Genomic DNA, 23,322 nt, shown 5'->3' with positions numbered 1-23,322 from the left:
CACATTATAAAATGAAATAGATTTCATGCTCTCCCTGTCTTGATCATGTTTTCTGGCTTGGCACACAGAAGCACATGGGAAAAAAAAATGTTCTTGGGCTTTTGAGTCCCAGTGGCTGGATTTTCAATTTGCAGGTAACACGGATGCAAAAACGTATATGTTCTGATTACAATAAACTGCATTCATCCATTACATAACAAGCCAGTTTGCTGAAGGCTAGTACAGGTTGACTGTCAAATAGATAATTATTAGCTCATAATGGTGAGAAAAGAGTGTTCCACTTCACCCTGTAGCTGTATCTGGATGAGTGTGTATAGCCAACTGAAAATGTGTCATACTCAGCACCCACTAACAGGACGCTAACAAGCAGCCCACACTCCGCTCCCTCCACTGTGACAGCCCACTCCCATCCTCTCCATCACCACGTAATGCCTCATCATCAGACACAGGTAGGCATGAGTTACAATCAGAAAAACGGGTGAGAAATTGAAATGTTTATTGGGGTCTAGCGTTTGGTCATGAAGACCTGTATTAGTCATCCATCGCTCAGCCATCAAGGCACAATGAGACACGAGCCCCCTCAAAAACTCGAGTCAGATTACTCACTGCCTGATTGATACTCAGACAAGCATGGGGAGAAATGTAGCAGCAACGAGTGCAGAAGAGAGTACAGTAAAGCATAGAAGATGGCGTCATGTGTTCGGTGTTGATAGGTGAATAATCTGACTGAAGATGTTGATCATTATCGTTAAGGAACAATCTTTATTTGTTGTACAATTAACAGATTTCCACACGTGTACTTTTCTCAAAATGTCACTGCATATCAACCGACAAAACAAGACGTCTTACTCCCGGAACAAACACATACAAACAGGAAGATATCCAAACCATAACCTCATGCACCAGGTCACCACCGAGTTAAAACAGACAGACTCATTTTGTTGACACAAAAAAACGTACAATGTAAAAACAATCTTGCGTTTAAAAATGCAATTTAAAGCAGAGCTAAAATGTCTGCACATCTTTTCATTTCTTCTTTTCTTTTTCTCATCGAACATTTCAGAGAAGACAATATCCATATTTGCAGCCACTCAACATGCAACTGACCCGGCCGCACTGTGTCCTTTCTTTCCATAACAGCAACATGGATGGACACGTTCTACATTGATGTGCAGCTGTAGCAGCAGCATAGTTCCTCATAGGCTCCAGTCCTGGTGACCTTTCACTTTTTAGAGCTCTGCATTATGGAGAAGGAGGAGTCTTTAGGGAATTACATGATCCTCCCTGGCTGCTACCTGTAGTTCCCTGGTACTGCAACAGACAGACATGATGGGTTTTATTTATACCACATCCAACCACACTCACAAGGTAAAATATATAGAGAATAAACATTGTCATACACAGATCAAGAAACTGGAATGTCAATTATAACTAATAATGACAATTTAATGATACATAGTGATAAATAAGACATTGATTAAAGTCTTCTCTCATGCAATTTTAAGGTCAATGATGACAATGCTATCGTTTGTGCTTACACCAATGAGCTGGTATCTATCCCCTAAGGTCTCGTATAAATCCCACTAAACCATTAGATGTGTCTTCTGCTTTTAAATGAGATGTATCTTTGACATTTGACTGACAGTCAAGGATGAACTTAAGCTCCAGAGAAACCAAAGGCATTCTTTAAAGAGCTTGTGAAGGGCGAAATCATTATTGTGTTCAAAGTAGTCTGATTGAATGGGACTTTGTAAGAAATAAGCAGGGCTTTACGACAGACAGAGGAAAAAAAGTGTTTCTTAAGTATTTGATGAGCACAACTCACACTTTCTACCCACATATTCATTTAACAGGACTGTAAGGTCAAATAAACTCTGAAAGAAACATCTGCTATACACTCAATAGTAGCATATTTCTGTATAATCAGAAACACATGATTTTCATTCACAAAGAAGGGAAAAGCAGAATGTCATAACATGAGTTTACCTGGCACTGCACCCCTCCCACCACACCAGAGGGTTCTATTTTTACAAAATCATTAATGGAACAGACACATCGCTTCAGTTTCCTCTCACCCAAAACATTGTAGTGCGCTCTGACTGGACTGCCTTTTTGCAAATGTAAAGCTAAGCTATACTATAATTAGATAGCAGTCTCTGTCAGATTTTATATCTGACAGAGACTGCTATCTAATTATAGTGCGTTTGATAATCTCCTCACAGACAAATAATCCTTTTGTTCTTTTTGAATCTCATTGCTGTGCTTCAAATGTGCTTTCCTCTACGTTCATCTTACTGTGACCTGTCAGATGCACTCACCTCCACCAGAGGGTGCCAGTGGGCGACAGGTTTGCGTGGATATGTGAGCATTTCATTCCAGTGGTCTCGACCGAGGCTGTCTGCATCGTTGCCAATACGACACACTCCAATTACTTCATTATGGCCCACTCTGTTTGCGGCAAAGACAAAGAGAATGTGTTCATAAAAAACGCTCTTTCAATTTTAATCATCCAAATGCACACAATTTAATTAATGCCTAGTGGTTCTTGGATTTATAACCCATGTAAAAGGTGCATGCAGAGTAATAAAAATAGATGTTAACCGGTCATAGTCCATCACGGCGATCAAAAGGCTGATCTGCTCAATGTTTTCCGGAGGCACATCAAAGACAATGGCCTCATTATAAACTGGATTCAGCGTGTTCCTCTTTGTTGACGTCTTCCTCTTTTTTAGTCGCCGGCCGTCGCACATTAGAGAAACCTTCACATAAGGATCTGGATGTGGGACAGGGAGATGAGAGGAGAAAACGCTCATATATATTCATGATTAGAGTGCAATGTTTATATGCAGTCATGGTTTTTAATTACCAGAAGCACCAGTGATGTCCATAGCCTTGAGATTACGGGCCTTTATCATGGTAATGGTGAGTCTGCCCGCGGTCGGCAGGTAGCAAAGGGAGAACATCAAGTCACCGAGATCCACATTGTCCTTGAAAAAAATAATTTAAACAGTAAAAGTAATGTGGGACAATTAAATAAACAAAATATTATTGTAGTTATTTGCATATTAATTAGTTGTACGAAGACCATGATTTCATAACACTTATTAGTTTCAAGTACAAAACAATTTAGAACTATACCTCTATTTCTCATTGTACAACAAAATTGTACAACAAAATTGCGTTCAAGTGTTGGGTTAGTGTTGAACCGCTGCGTCTGAGTGCGGCGCCATTGTGGGCCAACCTAACCAGCATGTTTTTGGAGGAAACTAGAGTACCGGTGCTCCTCTGAAACTGAAGTGCAGCACTTCCTGGGTTTGTCCCTGTTTCAGAGCGTGATGTCCTGCACTGGTCAGCTCCACCTCCTCCTTCCTCTCACTCTTCTAAGCTAGCTGCTTGTTAACTTTAAAAAAAAAAGTGGTGTCCTTCATGGCCAGTATGGACTCTGCAGCAAAAATTCTATTGAATCTAACAAAAACATAGCAAAGATATACACAAGTATCCAGTAAAAAAAGGTAGTTTGTTTGCATCGCCTGAAACGTTTTGGGAACCCCTGGTATAAGCTACTGTCACGGCACTATACGGACATTCACCAGGGAAGATCCAAAGATTATTCAAACATGCGTGAGTGGCTCAAAAACATGTTTTTGATGAGAGAACAGCTTTGTAACACGCTTAAAAGCTCTAACAAGTCGATTTAGCATAAAACCCCCTTTAATGTTATTTGACAAACTCTTACAACTGTGGTGTATTCTAGCGTCTTCAAGAACCAGCTACAATCACATTTTAGCCACTTTAGCTCTGTTGCACCATGAGTGCCCTTTTGTAAAGGATTCACATGAGTTGGGGTTATGCAACTCATGGAGTTATGCATTGCTTGTTCTATATGGTGCTTACCCAAAGTGGTGACCTTCATTCCTCTGAGGTCTTAATGTTAATTCCAATCAGTATGTTTTTGATAGTGAAAAAAGCTTTCACAAAATAAGTGCTTTGACATCTTTTCTGCTGTCTCAAAGTCAAAACTATTTTCTATTAATGCAAGCACCTCCAGCTGCCACACACCTGCAATAACAGCGTTCACATTTCATCCAGATATAGATAGTGTGGAGCTGGAGAGAGGCAGCAGCTCACTTATCACTTAAAATAACTCTACCACGGGGCCCGGCCCCTGGGAGGGGTACTAGATAGTGCTCCGACTGGGGACTCCACTGTTCTGCTGGGGGACTTCAACGCCCACGTGGGTAACGACAGTGAGACCTGGGAGGGAGTGATTGGGAGGAACGGCCTCCCCGATCTGAACCCGAGTGGTGTTCTGTTATTGGACTTCTGTGCTAGTCACGGTTTGTCCATAACGAACACCATGTTCGAGCACAAGGGTGTCCATAAGTGCACGTGGCACCAGGACACCCTAGGCAGGAGGTCGATGATCGACTTTGTAGTTGTGTCATCTGATCTCCGGCCGCGTGTCTCGGACACTCGGGTGAAGAGAGGGGCTGAGCTGTCAACCGATCACCACCTGGTGGTGAGCTGGATCCGCTGGCAGGGGAGGAAGCCGGTCAGACCTGGCAGGCCCAAGCGTGTCGTGAGGGTCTGCTGGGAACGTCTGGCGGATCCCTCTGTCAGTGGGGTCTTCAACTCCCACCTCCGGAAGAGCTTCACCCAGATTCCGGGGGAGGCGGGGGACATGGAGTCAGAGTGGACTCTGTTCTCCTCCTCCATTGTCGATGCGGCTGCTCGTAGTTGTGGCCGTAAGGTCTCTGGTGCCTGTCGCGGCGGCAATCCCCGAACCCGGTGGTGGCGCCCGGAAGTAAGGGATGCCGTCAAGCTGAAGAAGGAGTCCTACCTGGCCTTGTTGGCTTGTGGGACTCCTGAGGCAGCTGAGAGGTACCGGCAGGCCAAGCGTGCTGCGGCTCGGGCGGTCGCAGAGGCAAAAACTCGTGTCTGGGAGGAGTTCGGGGAGGCCATGGAGGAAGACTATCGGTCGGCCTCGAAGAGATTCTGGCAAACCATCCGGCGCCTCAGGAGGGGGAAGCAGTGCTTCACCAACACTGTTTACAGTGCGGGTGGGGGGCTGCTGACCTCGACTGGGGATGTCGTCGGGCGGTGGAAGGAGTACTTCGAGGACCTCCTCAATCCCGTCGTCACGTCTTCCAATGAGGAAGCAGAGGCTGGGCGCTCGGAGGTGGGCTCGCCCATCACCGGGGCTGAAGTCACCGAGGTGGTGAGAAAGCTCCTCGGTGGCAAGGCTCCGGGGGTGGATGAGATTCGCCCTGAGTACCTTAAGTCTCTGGATGTTGTAGGACTGTCTTGGCTGACACGTCTCTGCAACATCGCGTGGCGGTCGGGGACAGTGCCCCTGGATTGGCAGACCGGGGTGGTGGTCCCTCTCTTCAAGAAGGGGGATCGGAGGGTGTGTTCCAATTACAGAGGAATCACCCTCCTTAGCCTCCCCGGTAAGGTCTACTCCAGGGTGCTGGAGAGGAGGATCCGGCCGATGGTTGAACCTCGGATCCAGGAGGAACAATGCGGTTTTCGTCCTGGTCGTGGCACACTGGACCAACTCTATACCCTCCGTCGGGTGCTTGAGGGTTCATGGGAGTTCGCCCAACCAGTCCACATGTGTTTTGTGGACCTGGAGAAGGCGTTCGACCGTGTCCCTCGTGGTGCCCTGTGGGGGGTGCTCCGGGAGTATGGGGTCCGGGGCCCTCTGTTAAGGGCTGTCCGTTCCCTGTATGACCGCAGCAGGAGCTTGGTTCGCATTGCCGGCAGTAAGTCAGACCTGTTCCCGGTGCGTGTTGGTCTCCGCCAGGGCTGCCCTTTGTCACCGGTTCTGTTCATTACTTTTATGGACAGAATTTCTAGGCGCAGCCAGGGGCCGGAGGGTGTCCGGTTTGGGAGCCTCAGAGTCTCATCTCTGCTGTTTGCGGACGATGTTGTTCTGATGGCTTCAACGAACCAGGACCTCCAGCACGCTCTGGGGCGGTTTGCAGCCGAGTGTGTAGCGGCCGGGATGAGAATCAGCACCTCCAAATCCGAGGCCATGGTTCTCCACCGGAAAAAGGTGGCTTCCCCTCTTCAGGTCGGTGGGGAGTCCTTGCCTCAAGTGGAGGAGTTCAAGTATCTCGGGATCTTGTTCACGAGTGAGGGACGGATGGAGCGTGAGATCGACAGACGGATCGGTGCGGCGTCAGCAGTGATGCGGTCGCTGTATCGGTCTGTCGTGGTGAAGAGGGAGCTGAGTCGGAGGGCAAAGCTCTCGATTTACCGATCGATCTACGTTCCCACCCTCACCTATGGTCATGAGATTTGGGTAATGACCGAAAGGACAAGATCGCGAATACAAGCGGCCGAAATGAGTTTCCTTCGCAGGGTGGCTGGGCGCACCCTCCGAGATCGGGTGAGGAGCTCAGTTACCCGGGAGGAGCTCGGAGTAGAGTCGCTGCTCCTTCACGTCGAAAGGAGCCAGCTGAGGTGGCTCGGGCATCTGTTCCGGATGCCTCCTGGTCGCCTCCCGCGGGAGGTGTTCCAGGCATGTCCTAGTGGGACAAGGCCTCGTGGAAGACCCAGGACACGGTGGTGGGACTATGTCTCCGAGCTGGCCTGGTGTCGCCTCGGGGTCCCCCCAGAACAGCTGGAGGAGGTGTGTGTGGATCGGGAAGTTTGGGCATCTCTGCTGAGACTGCTGCCCCCGCGACCCGGCCCCGGATAAAGCGGAAGAAAATGGATGGATGGATGGACGGAAGTGAGAACCAAAGATCACGACTTTGTCTGTTCATACAGACCCTTCAACTACACCATGCAAATGATAAACACCCTAAAAGTTTGTATACTGCACTTTCTACTCTCTTTGTCATACACCAACAAAGTTTATTGAAGACGATTGCAAATGCACAATACTTCCCTGTGGCAACATCACAGGGAAGAATCATGTATGTTTTTGCTTTGCATTTTGATGCAAACACCTGTACCTCACTGTCCTGTGCTCATTTTAAGGATCAAAACATTAAATATCTACTTGAAAGATATACATTTTAGTTGTGTATTATGTTATTAGATGTCATTTACTTTGAAATACAGTTTGAGTTTTTGAATTTAAAACAAATGTATAAAATTTCTTAATTTTTTTAATTTATGTATTAAAATTATCTAGTGACCCCCATATCAGTGCCCAGTGAACACGCCTCGGGTCCTGACCCCCACTTTGGAAACCTGTGCACTGGAGCATCAGACATCAGTAAAAAGATTCACTAGATTGCAGTGGAACCTGTTATGATGTTTAGAGATATCAATATGAAGGATGTAGACCAGAAGATGTTGAAGTCCTCATAGGTGTCCAAATGGATGAGACTGAGTGCGTTAAAGCTCATGTTAAATGTGAATTTTGTTGGTCTGTTTGTTTTGTTGGTAGTGCTCAGAAGAGCCTTAGTAATTACACTCATATTGGTTGGTGTGACATGTTGCATACTTGCCAACTCTCACGATTCACGCGGGAAACTCACGACTTTTAACCATATCTCCCGCGGTGCTCCCGGTCAGTCATTTCTCCTGCTAATCTCCCAATTTTACAGTGAAGGAAACAATATGATTGAGGGGATAGGCTATTTCCATGATCTGGCAACCCTGGCCTCTGCCTCTCATCACTCTATAGCATACTCAGCGCTGTTTAGAATTGAATTGAATTGAATTGAATGAAACTTATTGTCCCAATAGGTGAAATTTGCTCTGGGCACATACTGCAGATACAGCTGATAACATACAGACGGCAATTAGTTATATAAAATTGGTGATAAAAATAAAATAAGTGCAGATTTGTACAACGTTATAAATAAAACATCTGAAGAACAAAAAAACTCGATCATCCAACCAAATGTGGGCAGACAGGTAATACATGGCATGACCTCGCGTGACTGGAGCGAGCCCGGGGCCATCATGCACCCTGACAACAATCCAATGTGTCAGTTAGGCAGAGGCCCGCAGGCTGGGTGAGGAGTGCAAGTCAGTTGCCGTCCAAGGTGCCACCATCTTCCACCCCAATATAGAAAGACGGGGATGTGCCCCCAGCTGCCAAACTAAAACAGCTGGGAGCGCCCCGGTCAAAAGTACGAGGGTGCTAAAGCCACCACTCCCAAGAGCGCCAACACCCGCGAGAAGGTACACGGTTCGTCCCGGACAGGCAACCCCTCCCAAGAGCACCTGGAGTCTAAACACAACAGGTCTCCCAAGAGCATCGGACACACCTATGACAACAAAACCCGGTCAGGCCGGCTAACTAATCTGCACAAACTTTGTCCTGCTCAGAGGGAAAGGACGATTTCACATCCTCAATGTCGCACCACTCACCCCAATCCTCCACTGGATGCTAGCAGAAAGGGAGACTATTCGCGCCTGGTATAGTCCAAGAGCAGACCCATCAGCAGGCTAACGCGGGCTGGGACTTGAAGCAAGGAGGTCCACCGGGATGCGGGGACTGGGCCCCGGGCACCAGGGACCTGGATCGGAAGCTACCGACTTCTGTCCGCACCGTACTGAGAGGTCTGGTTCCATGAAGGGGAGGAGCGCAAGACGCGTGGGGAAGAAGTCTTGTAGAGTATTTCTTCATAAGAGCTTAAGAGCTGAGAGAAAAGGGAGAAGGCTGATGGGCTGCTTCCCTTTTATAGGGCCTAGGGTGTGCCAGGCCAATAGGGTGATTGGAGCGTTTAGATCATTTGATCTTCTCAGGGCTTCAGAGAGATCATTCATCAGCAAAAGCCGAAAGGGCCTCGCAACATATGAAATAGAACTAAATAATGTAAAAAATGCTTTTAGGCCTGTGTAGAGCTTACAATCATTAGATGATAACATGTAAATTCTTCATTTCCATTTGGTTTTTTTACCCTTTGTCCTCGCTTTTGAGCTCAAGTGTCCTACTTTTCAGTCTTATAGAATTGGTCTCCCACCTTCTGGTACTCTATTCAACAATTAAAACTGTTCATCATCTCATTACATCGACAATTACACTGGCACCTGGCAAAGGAACGCTGTTCCTTGGGCCGATAGACCGATGTTGGCAAGTGCATGTTGATGTGCATGTGGGCTCAGTGAAGATTACAGTAATGATAAATGATTAAAGTTGACATACTGTATAATGTAGGCTTAAAAGTAGACTTCAAAACATTATCCTGGGTGCCTCAGCGTTGATATTTTATGCATTATTATTTGAAATTATGTTTCTGTAAGAATTAAATGAAAGGCATGGCATGAGTGCTAGTGAAGACTTTGACCTCCTACTGTTAGATCAACATATTAAAAAACAAACTTATAATGTATTTTGATTTTGTGGCGTGGCTAACAGGCTCAGCATGGCGTGATGAACATACTTGCAGCGCAGAATGGCTCAGAGCCGATATAATGTTAGATTATGAGCTTTAACAATGTGGAGGACCGTTTTAGGTTTTAACAATGACAATTGTTAAAACCTAAGTTGTAGCCAGGACAAAGTGCTGATTGTTAAAGGAATAGGCCACCGTTTTTACATACTAAGATATGTTCTTACCTAACCTTAGTCGAGTTAATATATTCCCGTCTGGTCTTTGTCCGTGCGCTCTGTCACGCAAACGGAGCACATACGCAGCCTCTCCCACATGTCATATAGCTCCAAAAATGCTCACGATAGAAGCTACCAAGCTCTTCCACGTGTTCCCTATTGAAATAAAGTTACGTGAAGTGTTTTCATGCAGAGTATATTTACACAGAAATGTAGCATGTCGATTTTATAAGCAGATAAAAAGGGGTACTACATAGTGAGGCGTAATGATACGAGGAGCACAGCGTCCGCGCAGTAACTCCTAAAGACTTCCCCCGCTCACTTCCGTCAATAGAAGCTGCGTGACTTGTAGAGAGCTAGCAGAGAACAGTTGAAGGAGCGTCGATAACTTGTGAACAATGCCTTTTACGTGCATCGTGCCGGGCTGTGATAACAAGCAGAAAGTATATAGTGTAGTAATGTTTCACAGATTTCCAACTCACCCTTGATGACGACACAGGACTCAGGACCTCGACCATGAAGTAGGAATGCGCCAGCACTTTCCGAAAATATATTTTCTGCTTGTTGTAAAAGACTCTCTACAAGTCACGCAGCTTCTATTGACGGAAGTGAGCGGGGGAAGTCTTTAGGAGTTACTGCGCGGACGTTGTGCTCCTCGTATCATTACGCCTCACAATATAGTACCCCTTTTTATCTGCTTATAAAATCGACATGTTACATTTCTGTGTAAATATACTTCGCATGAAAACACTTCACGTAACTTTATTTAAATAGGGAACACGTGGAAGAGCTTGGTAGCTTCTATCGTGAGCTTTTTTGGAGCTATATGACACGTGGGAGAGGCTGCGTATGTGCTCCGTTTGCGTGACAGAGCGCACGGACAAAGACCAGACGGGGATATATTAACTCGACTAAGGTTAGGTAAGAACATATCTTAGTATGTAAAAACGGTGGCCTATTCCTTTAAAGAAGAAACAGCTGAAGTTAACAGCTTGAGGATTGCTCTAAACTGCGTGAATCTAGGAAAGTACTACTCCAGTTATGTCTTTGACGAGAGAACATCGTTATAACATGATTTAAAGCTAAAAAAAAACATACATTTTGCATGATGTCCACTTGAATGTTTTATAATGTAATAATGTTCATATACATCCTGTGTAACTGCATTTCCCATAGGGTTGCAAACAGTATTCAATATTCAACAATAGACTATACTTTATTCTCAAAACTTTAAAATTCATAATTCCACTCCACAAAGCTTTTAATGATAACCAAATACAGTTCTGTTATGTTCTGAGAGAGCAAAAATTATTTCATATTTGCTGGAGAAATACATTTCAAATGTTTTTGTGTAATCATTTTTTTTCTCATACAATTACTACTACTAGTAGTTACTTTGTAGGCCATATTTTGACTCTGATTGACAGATGGATGTGTGGGCAAGCTTCATTACACTGAAATGCCTGCAGTGAAGTAAATGTATGCACTCGGGGAAGAAGGAAGCATGAGAAAAAAATGACATTGTCTTTTTGTTGATAATGTATTTTTAGTGAGTTTTGTTACACACGTATGTATTGCTCTCAACATGTGCTACTTATAGAAAGGTTTGTCGAAATGTACTGTCTCTGTGCCAACATGCCTCTTAGTCTAAAGAAAATGATTAAGTGGTATTGATGAATAGCCTGTGAAGAATCACATTGTGACTGTTTTGTTTTTGTTTTTGTTTCTCCAATATTATGCATCTAATATTAGCCCTGTTTGTTAATGGTCCATGTGGCACTTTAAACTGGGCATGAATCATGATGCACGTCCACAGCAGCCGGTTCAAAGCATTTAGTTGGTATTTTGGCAGTTCATTTCTTTATTTGTGACGACAAATAATGATCAAACACCTCGGTAAAAGCAGGTCATTTTACATGTGAATGACTGAACCAGAGCAGGATGATGACACGCAGCAATAATCTCAAGCCAGAATCAAATGTTTCACATCCCCACCTTTCAATTCTGTTGAATCACTGGCTTTCCCAGAGAGGAGTTGAACTGTTCCAATCTATAACCATAGGTCTTTTAGACTAAGAGCACTCAATTCTCACAATTGAAGTTCACTATAGCCAAGACAAAGAGATTCAATCATGCCAGCTGTGTGATTTACAATCAATGTTGGCAATGGCAAAGTTGTGCGTAAAATAAGTGACTAAACACATCTTTTTACATTGTCAATGAGAGTGAAGACTGTGAGTCATTGCCTCAGAAGAAAATAAAAAAAAATTCAAAGCAGTATTTTTAGCTTCTTAGAAAGTCAGACTTGTCTTTGTTTTTCTGGCATACTGTAACTTTAAAGTAGTTGCAGAAGCGATTGTACATTTCACTACAATATAATTGTTGGATCATATTACTTAGACGGTGCAAGGTTTTCTCCCCACCTGTCTCCAGTAAATGCCATAAAATCGATATCATTCCCAGATTTATCCATGTTTTTATGACTTGTATAATGATAGTACACCAGGTCTAACACCAGTGATAAAACATCATATGCACATCAGTCTGAAGTATACTGCGGGAGTGCTGCATAATGAAAACCCTTTTATAGGCGGCACTTCAGACATAGCATGACTCTTTATGTTGTTTTGTGAGTGAAGGAAAAATGCAGACTTACCGAGGAGACATATTGGATGTCACGGCACAGTTTGGTCTCCCTGGGGAAATCCGCAAGATCTAGGAAGTTGTCCACATCCACTTGGCCAATGATATCGTGCCGTGAGAATCGGTCAAAATCATAGACCGTAAAGTGTAGCTTACGAGTGGGAAGCTCCGAATATGCCACAGGGAACAGGAAGACCTCGTCAAAAACTGGATTTAATGTTTTTCTATGGACTTTTGTTTGGTGCTTCGTCTTCCGTTCAGGTAAAAGATAGATTTTAACGTAAGGGTCAGAAGTACCAGAGAAGTCTTTAGCAGGGAGGTCCTCAGCTTTATGTATTTTTACTATGAGTTGCTCCAGGTCACAGTCAAATTTCAGGATGAAATGGAGGCGCCCACAGCTCCCCCCTCTGCGGTTACCCTCGTCACCCTCCATGGAGCTATGTTTGTACAACTCCGGCTTTAGTCGGCCCAACCCAAGACCCATCCCAGTGAGAGAGTCCTGTCTCTGGAACTGGGCCACGTTGAAGTCTGGGTTGGATAGGTTCATGTGCCGGCGGATGGAGCCTTGGCTGTAAAAGAGATGTACAATTACATGTTGTAAATAGAACAAAAACAACCTGTGAGATGGCATTTTAAACTAGAAATGCAATCACAGAGATGATTGACCCCATACCAGTACATACAGTACTGCCATGTGCACCTGGACAAGACACTTCAGATCTAGCTTGCCTTGTATGAATGTTTATATTCAACAATATGATTAAATGTTGCTACATTTTTCAACCGTTAACTCAATACTCTATTAACAATTTACTGTATGAAAAGAAATTACCCAATGTCCGTCATGGAGTGGCCATTAGACGATGGCTCAGTGGTCTGCCTCTGTATTCGAGGGGTGGTGTGGATGCCGTTCTCCCTGGTCTTGCTCTCAGCGTCCAGGGGGATGTCTGGAGATGTGTAGCTAATCTTCATGGCTGCCTCTGGGGTAGCTTTGACCACAGGGGGCGGGGACATGGGGGACATAGGAGCCTCCACAGACACCACTGACGCCACTGGAGTGGGCTCCCGAGCCATGGAGCTGTGAGAAGACTTACGGCGGCCATGCATTGGAGGGTCCACGGCAGTGTAGACGGGCTGCCTTGGGGCAGGCTGGGGGGGCAGAGGGCTCAGGCTGGGGATGAGGTGAGCTGTGGCCTCTTTGATGGTGGGGGACATGCCGCGCTCCCTCCATGGGATCCAGCACAACTTCCATGATACAAAGAGAGAGACTCCAAACAGGGCCAGGCCGCAGGCAGTGACGACCAGGGACAGCAGGCTCACTGACACATCTGAGAAAACGAGGAGATCCACAAAGTCTGAACAAAGAGGTTCGTGAATAAGAATGCCATAGTAACAAGCATGAAATTAAAAAATCAAAAAACAAAGTCATTCTTGTTGAAGAGGAATGATGACAAGGTTATCAGTCTAGTATGTGAGAGGCTACAATATTATCAAGTTACTATTACTGATACTGTGTATATGCATGTGAATGATTTATTGATAACTTCTGAAAATTAAAAACAGCTTACATACTTTTGAACACAAATTTGTGTTGTAGTAGCTAATTTTTCCCCTTAAAGGAATAGGCCACCGTTTTTACATACTGAGATATGTTCTTACCTTAGCTTTGACGAGTTCTTTAGGACCTGTCTGGTCTTCCCCCGTGCCTTCAATCACGTAAACACAGCGCAGGCGGCATTAGCGGATTTCGAACTACTCCTGGTATTATTACGCCTTACAATATAGTTCTCCCTTTTATCCGCTTAGAAAATCCACATTGTTTAATTTTGTGTATTATACTTTGTAGTGTAACACTTCACGTAACCATATTTAAATAGGGAAAACGTGGAAGAGCTTGGTAGCTTCTATCTTGACCTGTTTTGGAGCTATAGAGGAGAGGGGGAGAGGCTAAATGCTAACGCCGTCTGCGCTGTGTTTACGTGATAGAAGGCACGGGTGAAGACCAGACAGGTCCTAAAGAACTCGTCAAAGCTAAGGTAAGAACATATCTCAGTATGTAAAAACGGTGGCCTATTCCTTTAAGATTTCCCCTTAAGACAGATTAAAGGTCTAACTCAGGACTGATGAGCTGGGCAAGAATCCTGTGCATTGACTGTATATGTAATCTTCACATTTTCTTTTCTTTTATGTTTTTTTCCCTCATACCTTTGAAAAGATTAGTCAGGCTAAGTGTAATGTGAAATCTCTTATCTGCCCCCCACATGCGATGTTTCATAAGAAGCCATATTTCATCCTCCTCATTCCATCCATCCATCCATTTTCTTCCGCTTTATCCGGGGCCGGGTCGCGGGGGCAGCAGTCTCAGCAGAGATGCCCAAACTTCCCGATCCACACACACCTCCTCCAGCTGTTCTGGGGGGACCCCGAGGCGACACCAGGCCAGCTCGGAGACATAGTCCCACCACCGTGTCCTGGGCCTTCCACGAGGCCTTGTCCCACTAGGACATGCCTGGAACACCTCCCGCGGGAGGCGACCAGGAGGCATCCGGAACAGATGCCCGAGCCACCTCAGCTGGCTCCTTTCGACGTGAAGGAGCAGCGACTCTACTCCGAGCTCCTCCCGGGTAACTGAGCTCCTCACCCGATCTCGGAGGGTGCGCCCAGCCACCCTGCGAAGGAAACTCATTTCGGCCGCTTGTATTCGCGATCTTGTCCTTTCGGTCATGACCCAAATCTCATGACCATAGGTGAGGGTGGGAACGTAGATCGATCGGTAAATCGAGAGCTTTGCCCTCCGACTCAGCTCCCTCTTCACCACGACAGACCGATACAGCGACCGCATCACTGCTGACGCCGCACCGATCCGTCTATCGATCTCACGCTCCATCCGTCCCCCACTCGTGAACAAGACCCCGAGATACTTGAACTCCTCCACTTGAGGCAAGGACTCCCCACCGACCTGAAGAGGGGAAGCCACCTTTTTCCGGTGGAGAACCATGGCCTCGGATTTGGAGGTGCTGATCCTCATCCCGGCCGCTACACACTCGGCTGCAAACCGCCCCAGAGCGTGCTGAAGGTCCTGGTTCGTTGAAGCCATCAGAACAACATCGTCCGCAAACAGCAGAGATGAGACTCTGAGGCTCCCAAACCGAACACCCTCCGGCCCCAGGCTGCGCCTAGATATTCTGTCCATAAAAGTAATGAACAGAACCGGTGACAAAGGGCAGCCCTGGCGGAGACCAACACGCACCGGGAACAGGTCTGACTTACTGCCGGCAATGCGAACCAAGCTCCTGCTGCGGTCATACAGGGAACGGACAGCCCTTAGCAGAGGGCCCCGGACCCCATACTCCCGGAGCACCCCCCACAGGGCACCACGAGGGATGCGGTCGAACGCTTTCTCCAGATCCACAAAACACATGTGGACTGGTTGGGCGAACTCCCACGAACCCTCGAGTACCCGATGAAGGGTATAGAGTTGGTCCAGTGTGCCACGACCAGGACGAAAACCGCATTGTTCCTCCTGGATCCGAGGTTCAACTATCGGCCGGATCCTCCTCTCCAGCACCCCGGAATCCTCCTCATTGATAATACAAAAGGTGTATGTGCTTGAATCAAAAGCATATTTTTTTTGTTCATTCTGCATCTTCAGAAATATAATCTGGTTACATTTGCATGTCACTCCAAGTCCCAATATCTCAACTCTCCTCAACCCACTGTTCACAGGACGTGGAAATCTAAACAAAAAGGTAGCAGAGAACCAATGTGTCTGTATGTGTAAGCATCACATTACTGATCCATCAGAGTGAAAGAGCGATTGACACAGACAGTACACGCAATACTAAAGACTAATACCGAGCTTAAAGTAGCAAATGGAGGTTGAGAGTGTCAGTGCATGGCACCGAATAAATCTGCATGAATTTACATCAGAGCATTGTTGTCAACTATCACAGAGGCTACTGATGCTGACATTTGCTGGTCTATATGTTTGCTCTGCATTGAAAGTAGCGTAACATGTTGGCAATCAAACAGGACAAATTCATGTACCTGTTTCTTTTGCACATATATTCATTGTGGAGCAGAAGAACCTCTAAATTGTTTCACCAGTGGGAACTAAACCAAATCAATGTACTTTAAGTGTACAAAAAGGCTTCATTTGACACGCATGAGCCGGGAGTCCAGACTATCAGAATGCAATGTTCTCAGAGTTAAATGTAACACTTCCAAAGACAGCTTTATCAGTCTTGTCTCACCCAATGCGCACTGGCTGAATCACAAGAGGCAATAGTGGTTATCCATTCCAGCTCTCTGTGGACGTGGTTCAATGTACATTATCCTAAAGTATTTCTAATGCACTGGCTCAGCAGCCTGTCTCAGTGTGGACACCCGCAGAGAGCTCCTCACAGACAAACTGTCCTCTCTGCTCTCAGAGTCATCCAGCGGAGGAAGATGTGACAATAATGTGCAGAAATTTGAGGGACTTGTTATGTAGGGACACTCGGCTCACAGTTTGGCAGGCTGCCGGGGTGTTTCTCGGGTGGTGGGAAAGTACATTCCTGAAAGATCCGGAGACTGGATTATAAAAAGAAAATGTAGTGGGCCTATTTTAAAGCGCAGGACCTTCAGAGGTGCAATAGTGTAGGAGGCCAGAGAGTGTGGAAAAGGCAAGTCCCACTGATTATATGTGCAAGACAAAACAACAACAAAGGCAAGAATTTGCTTTACATAACACAACAGAGTTTGCATTCTGACGACCACAGCAGAAACAAGTTTGACAATAAGGGATGCAGCTATGCAGGCCTATATCTGCTGCCATTATTGTATCCAAAAATAATTCCTATTATTCCTTTATTCATATAAACTCAAAAGCTGTTCTTTACAGTACAAGAAAGAAAGTTATAGTGTCACATGGGCTTATGGGGGGAAAAAACACTCTCATTTTGAAGGCTCTTAAAACAGATGATGTCATTATCACAGATAAAACATGAACACGTGCATTAATTGGCATGCCTTGAAAATGTCAGCGACAAGTAGAGCCTATTAGAGCAGGGCACCGCTTATAGTGTGCTCTAGTGGTGATCAGCGGTTATACAATGTCCATACACCTGTTATCTGCAGCATGCACGGGTTTGTGAGCGTATGTGGTGCAGCTATAAATAGGCTATCCTTTACAAATTGTGAGTAACTAATAGAAAACGTCGATCGCCGTCTTGGCGCGTTTCAACATGGGACTGTACTAAAAATCTCCATCGTAGGAATCCACTTTCCATTTCTCAAGCACATGACTTACGCCTCCACTTCAGTTCACCTCGATGCCTCCAATGCAAGTGCACACTTGCAAGACTGCAAGACAGAAGAGACGGTCTTTCCTCACCTGAATCTGAGTAGCGTGGCCTGGCGAGATCTCGGAAATAGTAGGTGAAATCCAGGCAATTCTCGTTCGGCACTTCCCCTCTGGAACAAAGGTCTGAGAGGAGTTCAAGTGCTTTTCGACAAATCTCGTCATCTCTGTCTCCAGGCATTTCCCTCCACCAGCATCCTTAGAAATGAAGTCTCTTATTCACCAGCGCGTCCCCTTTACACTTTCCTACTACAGTACTACGCGGCTTCGGAAGCACTTATCCAGCGGCACGCCTACCCAAACGATCCAACCGGCTGAGCGACGCGGAAAAAACGAAGAATTGGACTCAAAGTGCCTCACCAAATAAAAACTCCTTTCTCTAATTAACAAATTGAATTCTTTTTTTTTTTCTTTTTTTTTATGGGAGGGTCATAGCAGCGCGTTCACTCCGCTGGGCAGGTTGAGAGCCACCGGTTGAATCCGCGCGTGGTCACTGCGGCGTCGTGCGCTGCCCATGGTGCTGAAACGAGTGAGCGCGCACACGTTGCAAAGCCGGACTTTCGCTACAGTCGATTCCTGCACGCGGTCAGCTCTCCCTCTCTCCCTTTCTCTCCCGTTCGCTTTCTCCTCGTGGTCACGCGCATTCGAGCACCTGAGAAAGTTGGATGCTGCACACAAAAGCGAGGGACGCCCAATTCTACGCGCCGCTTATTCTGGCGCGATTTTACGTGGGCGCGAGCGTCCAATCAGATGGCTTTCTTTAGTCTTTTATTTGCACCTGCCAAAGTGGAACATTTTCACTCCGGGAATCTTGTCACATGTCACTTGCAGAGTGGCAATTTGCTGCACTGAAACAGTCCTGTAATATTTTGTTTTCTTCTTCTGACTTCAAGGTGTATAAGGTAAACAAGAGAAACACAATATTACATAACATCTGTGTAATCGCTGTGGAGGGGGGGCTTCACCATTCACAGGCTTCATGGATTTTTGACAGTGATGCTTTACTCAGAAGACAATTTATCGATTGCATGCAACAACTCTTTTGTTCTTTTTATTTCTCATGGGCGGCTGCATTGGTTCCATCCAAAATGATCTGTAATTTCTCATGGGACAAACTGTGCATCACATGACAGTGAACTACCATTAGCGCTTTGTGTCCCACTCCTGGCTGCTATAATCATAACTCTGAGGGCAGTAACTATGTCATCCAGTTTATAGTGCTGAAATACATTTTGACATCACGCATACACAATCCAATGACTGAGTGATCTGTTTACAGCTAGATATGGATGTAAACGTCGTAATCCCAAATGAAATTTTCAGGTAACAGATCAGGGAATAAAGATAAACACATGCATGATATACTGTGTACAAAAGAGGTTAAGCCAGCGGTGAAGCACTAAATTCTAGACTCATGATATTGGTGAGCCATGTGAGACAGAATGAGAAGATGACAGCAACCAGTGGTTCAAACAGGAAATTCAGAGGCAGTCAGTAGAGGCATTGTAACATACATTCATCAACTCCCATGTCCTCTCCTTCTGACAAAGTCGACAGATTGAATTTATATGCTGTATGAAGTGTACGGTGAACATGCAATACATGATCTCTTGATGTTTGGTGCCACTACTGAGATAGTCTGTCCTTGGCACATATTCTGCTCGTACATGCAAGGTACAAAGCGTTATATACATCTTATCCCAGTATCAGTTCATGACACATGGCCTAATTCTCTCTAGCTTACGAGAAAACATATAGTTGCAATAAAACATGAGTGAAACAAATTAAAGATTTCTCCATTTTCTATAATAGGTGAAAATGATGTTGGTGAGCCCTGTGAGACAGAATGAGAAGATTGCAGCGACAAATCATTACAGAGGTGAACCTGGGATAGAAAAGTTCAAGTAATTACAGTTTTGTAAATGTTTTAGTTGCTCAATATCTCTCACTTACTTCCTGACTTTAAGGGAACAGGCCACTGTTTTTACATATTGGAATATGTTCTTACCTGAGCTTAGACGAGTTGATGCATACCTGTCTGGTGCGCTCAGTCACGCAAAATGACCAAAGATGTTGTTAGCATTTGGCCTCTCCCAATGTATTCCTATAGCTCCAAACGGGGGTGAAGTTGGAAGCTACCACGCTCTTCCATGGGCACGCACCAAAAACGAGAGAGGTAGGTATCAACTCATCTAAGCTCAGGTAACAACATATCTCAATATATTCCTTTTAAAGGAATAAAAAACTCGAGAACTCACATTAAGGAAATAGCCAACATCAATTTAGGTGCCAAACTGGAGAAAAAACATTAGTCAGATTGATAAATAGATGTTTATCCAATCTCGTTGGTGATTCTGACAGAGCAGCACCATCAAAGGAAAGTAAGCCTTAATGAACATTACTCTTTGTGCACTTTACCTACCTCCACTTTTAATGAGAGCCCAGAAGGAATCATTCAGTCTCTCTGCACACAAAGAGGAAGACTGCATAAGTCCTTCTTTGAAATACTTGGCACAATCGGAGTATGAGCGATTTTACGCCGCTCGCACTATTAGTTTAAACGAGAATGAGTATGTGTGCATGCCTCTCTGATTCCAAACTCTTTCCTCGCAGCAGTAAGTCAGCTTTCTTGGTGTCCATGGCAACAGTTAAAAGACAGAAGGCCCCATTTTTCTTCAACTCTTCCTCTGTCAGCCTCTCTTCTCGGCCCAATCTTCACACGCACATGCACCCTTCCCCCACTGAACTTATCAGGATTTCTCTCCTCTAATTATTCCAACCTGTCTTCCTCTATTTCCTTATCAGTGCATTTGTTCTGGTTAAGGTTAAAAGACTAACAATGCGGGAATATAAAACACCAAGAGGCTATTACTGTTATTATTGACACTTGGCTGTAAAACCTAGGCTTACATTTTATTCCATTAAATGCCATTGATCGAGAAGAGCCACATGTGGAACTAGTAAATTGTTTTGCACACTGCTCTACTCAATTTCCTCTTGGGATTCAATACAATTGGAATATACTAAATCAGTTTGTTTTGGGCCATACCAGTTATAACAGAGCTATGGCAAACCTGAATGTAGAGCAAATAACATTGTCCCAATGGCAGAGGCTTCGGAAAATCAATTAGTAATGCCATCGCTTGGAGAAAATTAATTGCTTTGGTATCCAGTTAATGGACCAAGGGTTCAATGAGGAATTCAGGCAATTTAAAATGCAGAATAATTTATATCTAACAAAAGAAAAAAAAACAATTAACCAGTGGAACAAACTGAGACTGCCTAGAGGGTTGCTACTACTATATGTGCGCTTTTTACTTTCCTTTAAATCAAACCAAGAGTCTGGTTTCCCTGAAAAGCTGTACAGGGATGACAGGAAGGAGGGCAAGATGAAATTCTCCCAAGCCTCTATTTTTCTCCAGCTTATAGAGGCCTAGAGGGTTTGGAAAAAACAAAACAGCAAAGACACAAAGCTGTTGTAGTGTGTTTCTGTATGTGTCTGAGAGAGTCATCTTATGTGCAATAGTGAGAGAGACCATGCAGTAAAAAGATGACAATTGCCTGTGAAGGGGGAGGGGTTGTTGGTTGTTGGTGAAAGGAAACTGTAAATAAATACACAAAACTCAGGCTGTACTGATGCTCTACATTTTCATATCCATCTGGAAAATAAGTTAATGCCCAGTGCAGGTGTAGTGAACAGCACAGATTAGGCAGCCAGTCATCTAATCAATATAGTGTTAGCATATGCTAAAGGATTTAACACATTTAAATCATGTCAATGGTTTTGACTATGTCAATGTAATGCTGGTTCTGATACGATGTCAGAATACAGCCGATACTCAAGTGTTTGAGGAACAATATTCTGTCCTCAGTGTCATGGGTTCAAATCCCAGCTCCAACTATTTGCTGATGCTCTTCACCCATTGCTGCCCTATCCAATGTGCCTGCCCAGCCAAACTATATGCTTTTTCAAAGACATGTCGGCCCTTTCCGAAACTAGTTCCTCCCTTTTGCTTCCCACTTCCACTAATTCCTCAGTGAAGGCACCTACAGAAGGTCCTTCAGGAGAGACTTGGAACTGTGGCTTTCAGACAGACTCTCCCTCTTCTCACAGAACAGACATGCCCCTTTTCCGTGACAGCACTGCCCACATTCTAGTAACCCAATGTTACTAGAATCACAAGTTCGACTGATATCGGACTGTTGTGGTGAAGAGGGAGCTGGGTCGGAGGGCAAAGCTCTCGATTTACCGATCGATCTACATTCCCACCCTCACCTATGGTCATGAGATTTGGGTAATGACCGAAGGGACAAGATCGCGGATACAAGCGGCCGAAATGAGCTTCCTTTGCAGGGTGGCTGGGTGCACCCTTCGAGATCGGGTGAGGAGCTCAGTTACCCGGGAGGAGCTCAGAGAAGTGTCCCTGCTCCTTCACGTCGAAAGGAGCCAGCTGAGGTGGCTCCTGGTTGCCAGGCATGTCCTATTGGGAAGAGGCCTTGTGGAAGGCCCAGGACACGCTGGTGGGACTATGTGTCCGAGCTGGCCTGGTGTCGCCTCGGGGTCCCCCCAGAACAGCTGGAGGAGGTGTGCGTGGATCGGGAAGTCTGGGCATCTCTGCTGAGAATGCTGCCTCCGCGACCTGGCCCTGGATAAAGCAGAAGAAAATGGATGGATGGATGGATGGATGGATGGATGGATGGATAGACTGATAATACTTTAAACTGAAAATTGCTTTTCTTTTGGAATTAACTAAGTAACCAGATTCAGATTTGTTATATTTGCATTATATATTTTAGCTTCTTCAGACTTGCCAATTAAATTATGTTAGGTCTCATCTCCGATTTCTTTTTCATCAACAAATACCTATGACTGTAAAATTCTTCAAATTCAAACTTTGACTCTTCTAATTGAACATGGAACTGAAATTGTTTGGTGCGTGTTGCTCGTGGGGCTGCTCTCCAGTGGGACACACATCTGCGAGCCTGCATCGATGCTGACTCGCTCTGAAGGAGCTTTTTACCTTATTCTGGAAGTTTGCTTAGGCACCACTATGAATTGTCCCTGCCCTTTCACTCATATTATTATTTACATGGAACGGAGAAGTCAAAGGCAAATCAGTTCTGCACAGACACAAAGCCGCTTTCAGGCCGCGCAGAGAAACAGTGCAGTGTTGACTTGTTGGTGCAAAAGAAGATTGATTAGTGCAAAATGTCCAATGCATTTTGCACAAATCAATCTATAGTTTTGGAGGATAGACATGCACATCCGCATTTCTCAACCAGCGATCGCGATGTCGTCACATCCGTTGGCCGTGGTAGGCATTTTACATTTTCATATTTGATAAACATTTTATTAAAATCCTATAATCAGCAAAAGCAATGTCCATAAACAGTGCATTGCTTCTCTTGCGCTGTAACAGATCTATCATTTTATAAAACCGAGTTAGAGGCCTGTATGCATCAGCTGTTGCCTACCATTCACCAAAACATCCGGCGAAAATTGCGGAAGTAAACAATAACAGCAATCGCTCGTATACAGTGGAAAAAATGGAAAGGAGATCACAACACACATCAATCTAAACATCAGAATTTCGTTCTCCGCTTAAGGGACTTCGTGCTATACCGGAAGTGTCAATATAATGAAAGTGCCAGTCCGTGGCAAAAAGAGGCAAATATGGGCGGGGCAGAATAAGGTAAATAAGCCACTTCTCCTTGCTGTGAGGTCTGTTTTGGACAGACTTTTCCTTCGCGGGAATTCGCATTTCCACTGTTAGTGCGTAGGAAAAGGAAGGAGGGTGCGGTGTCAGAAAGGGCCGTA

At 45.1% G+C, this 23,322-nt stretch overlaps 1 protein-coding gene across 1 annotated transcript; it reads right to left on the bottom strand.

Moving 5' to 3' along the window:
• Window positions 1–859: 859 nt before the first annotated feature.
• On the bottom strand, window positions 860–18,199 carry syt9a (synaptotagmin IXa). The gene is made up of 7 exons (XM_079554954.1): window positions 17,538–18,199; window positions 12,996–13,491; window positions 12,177–12,732; window positions 2,867–2,987; window positions 2,602–2,773; window positions 2,319–2,448; window positions 860–1,311 (listed from the first exon to the last, which is right to left on the bottom strand). The coding sequence occupies exons 1-7, from the start codon at window positions 17,683–17,685 to the stop codon at window positions 1,243–1,245; spliced, it is 1,692 nt and encodes a 563-aa protein (XP_079411080.1). The 5' UTR covers window positions 17,686–18,199; the 3' UTR covers window positions 860–1,242.
• Window positions 18,200–23,322: the final 5,123 nt, after the last annotated feature.

Source organism: Gobius niger (genome assembly GCF_951799975.1).
Source record: "Gobius niger genome assembly, chromosome: 4".
Taxonomy (NCBI): Eukaryota; Metazoa; Chordata; class Actinopteri; order Gobiiformes; family Gobiidae; genus Gobius; species Gobius niger.
Note: the sequence above shows the minus strand (reverse complement) of the source record. Positions and strands in the feature narration are given on the sequence as shown.

Excerpts from the sequence above, each read along its gene's own strand:
- syt9a (XM_079554954.1), bottom strand. The coding sequence starts at position 17,685 with ATGCCTGGAGACAGAGATGACGAGATTTGTCGAAAAGCACTTGAACTC. Across the intron at positions 12,733-12,995 it reads CACTCCATGACGGACATTGG|CCAAGGCTCCATCCGCCGGC; the intron begins GTAATTTCTTTT and ends TCTCTTTTACAG. Across the intron at positions 2,774-2,866 it reads GGACATCACTGGTGCTTCTG|ATCCTTATGTGAAGGTTTCT; the intron begins GTAATTAAAAAC and ends TCCCACATCCAG.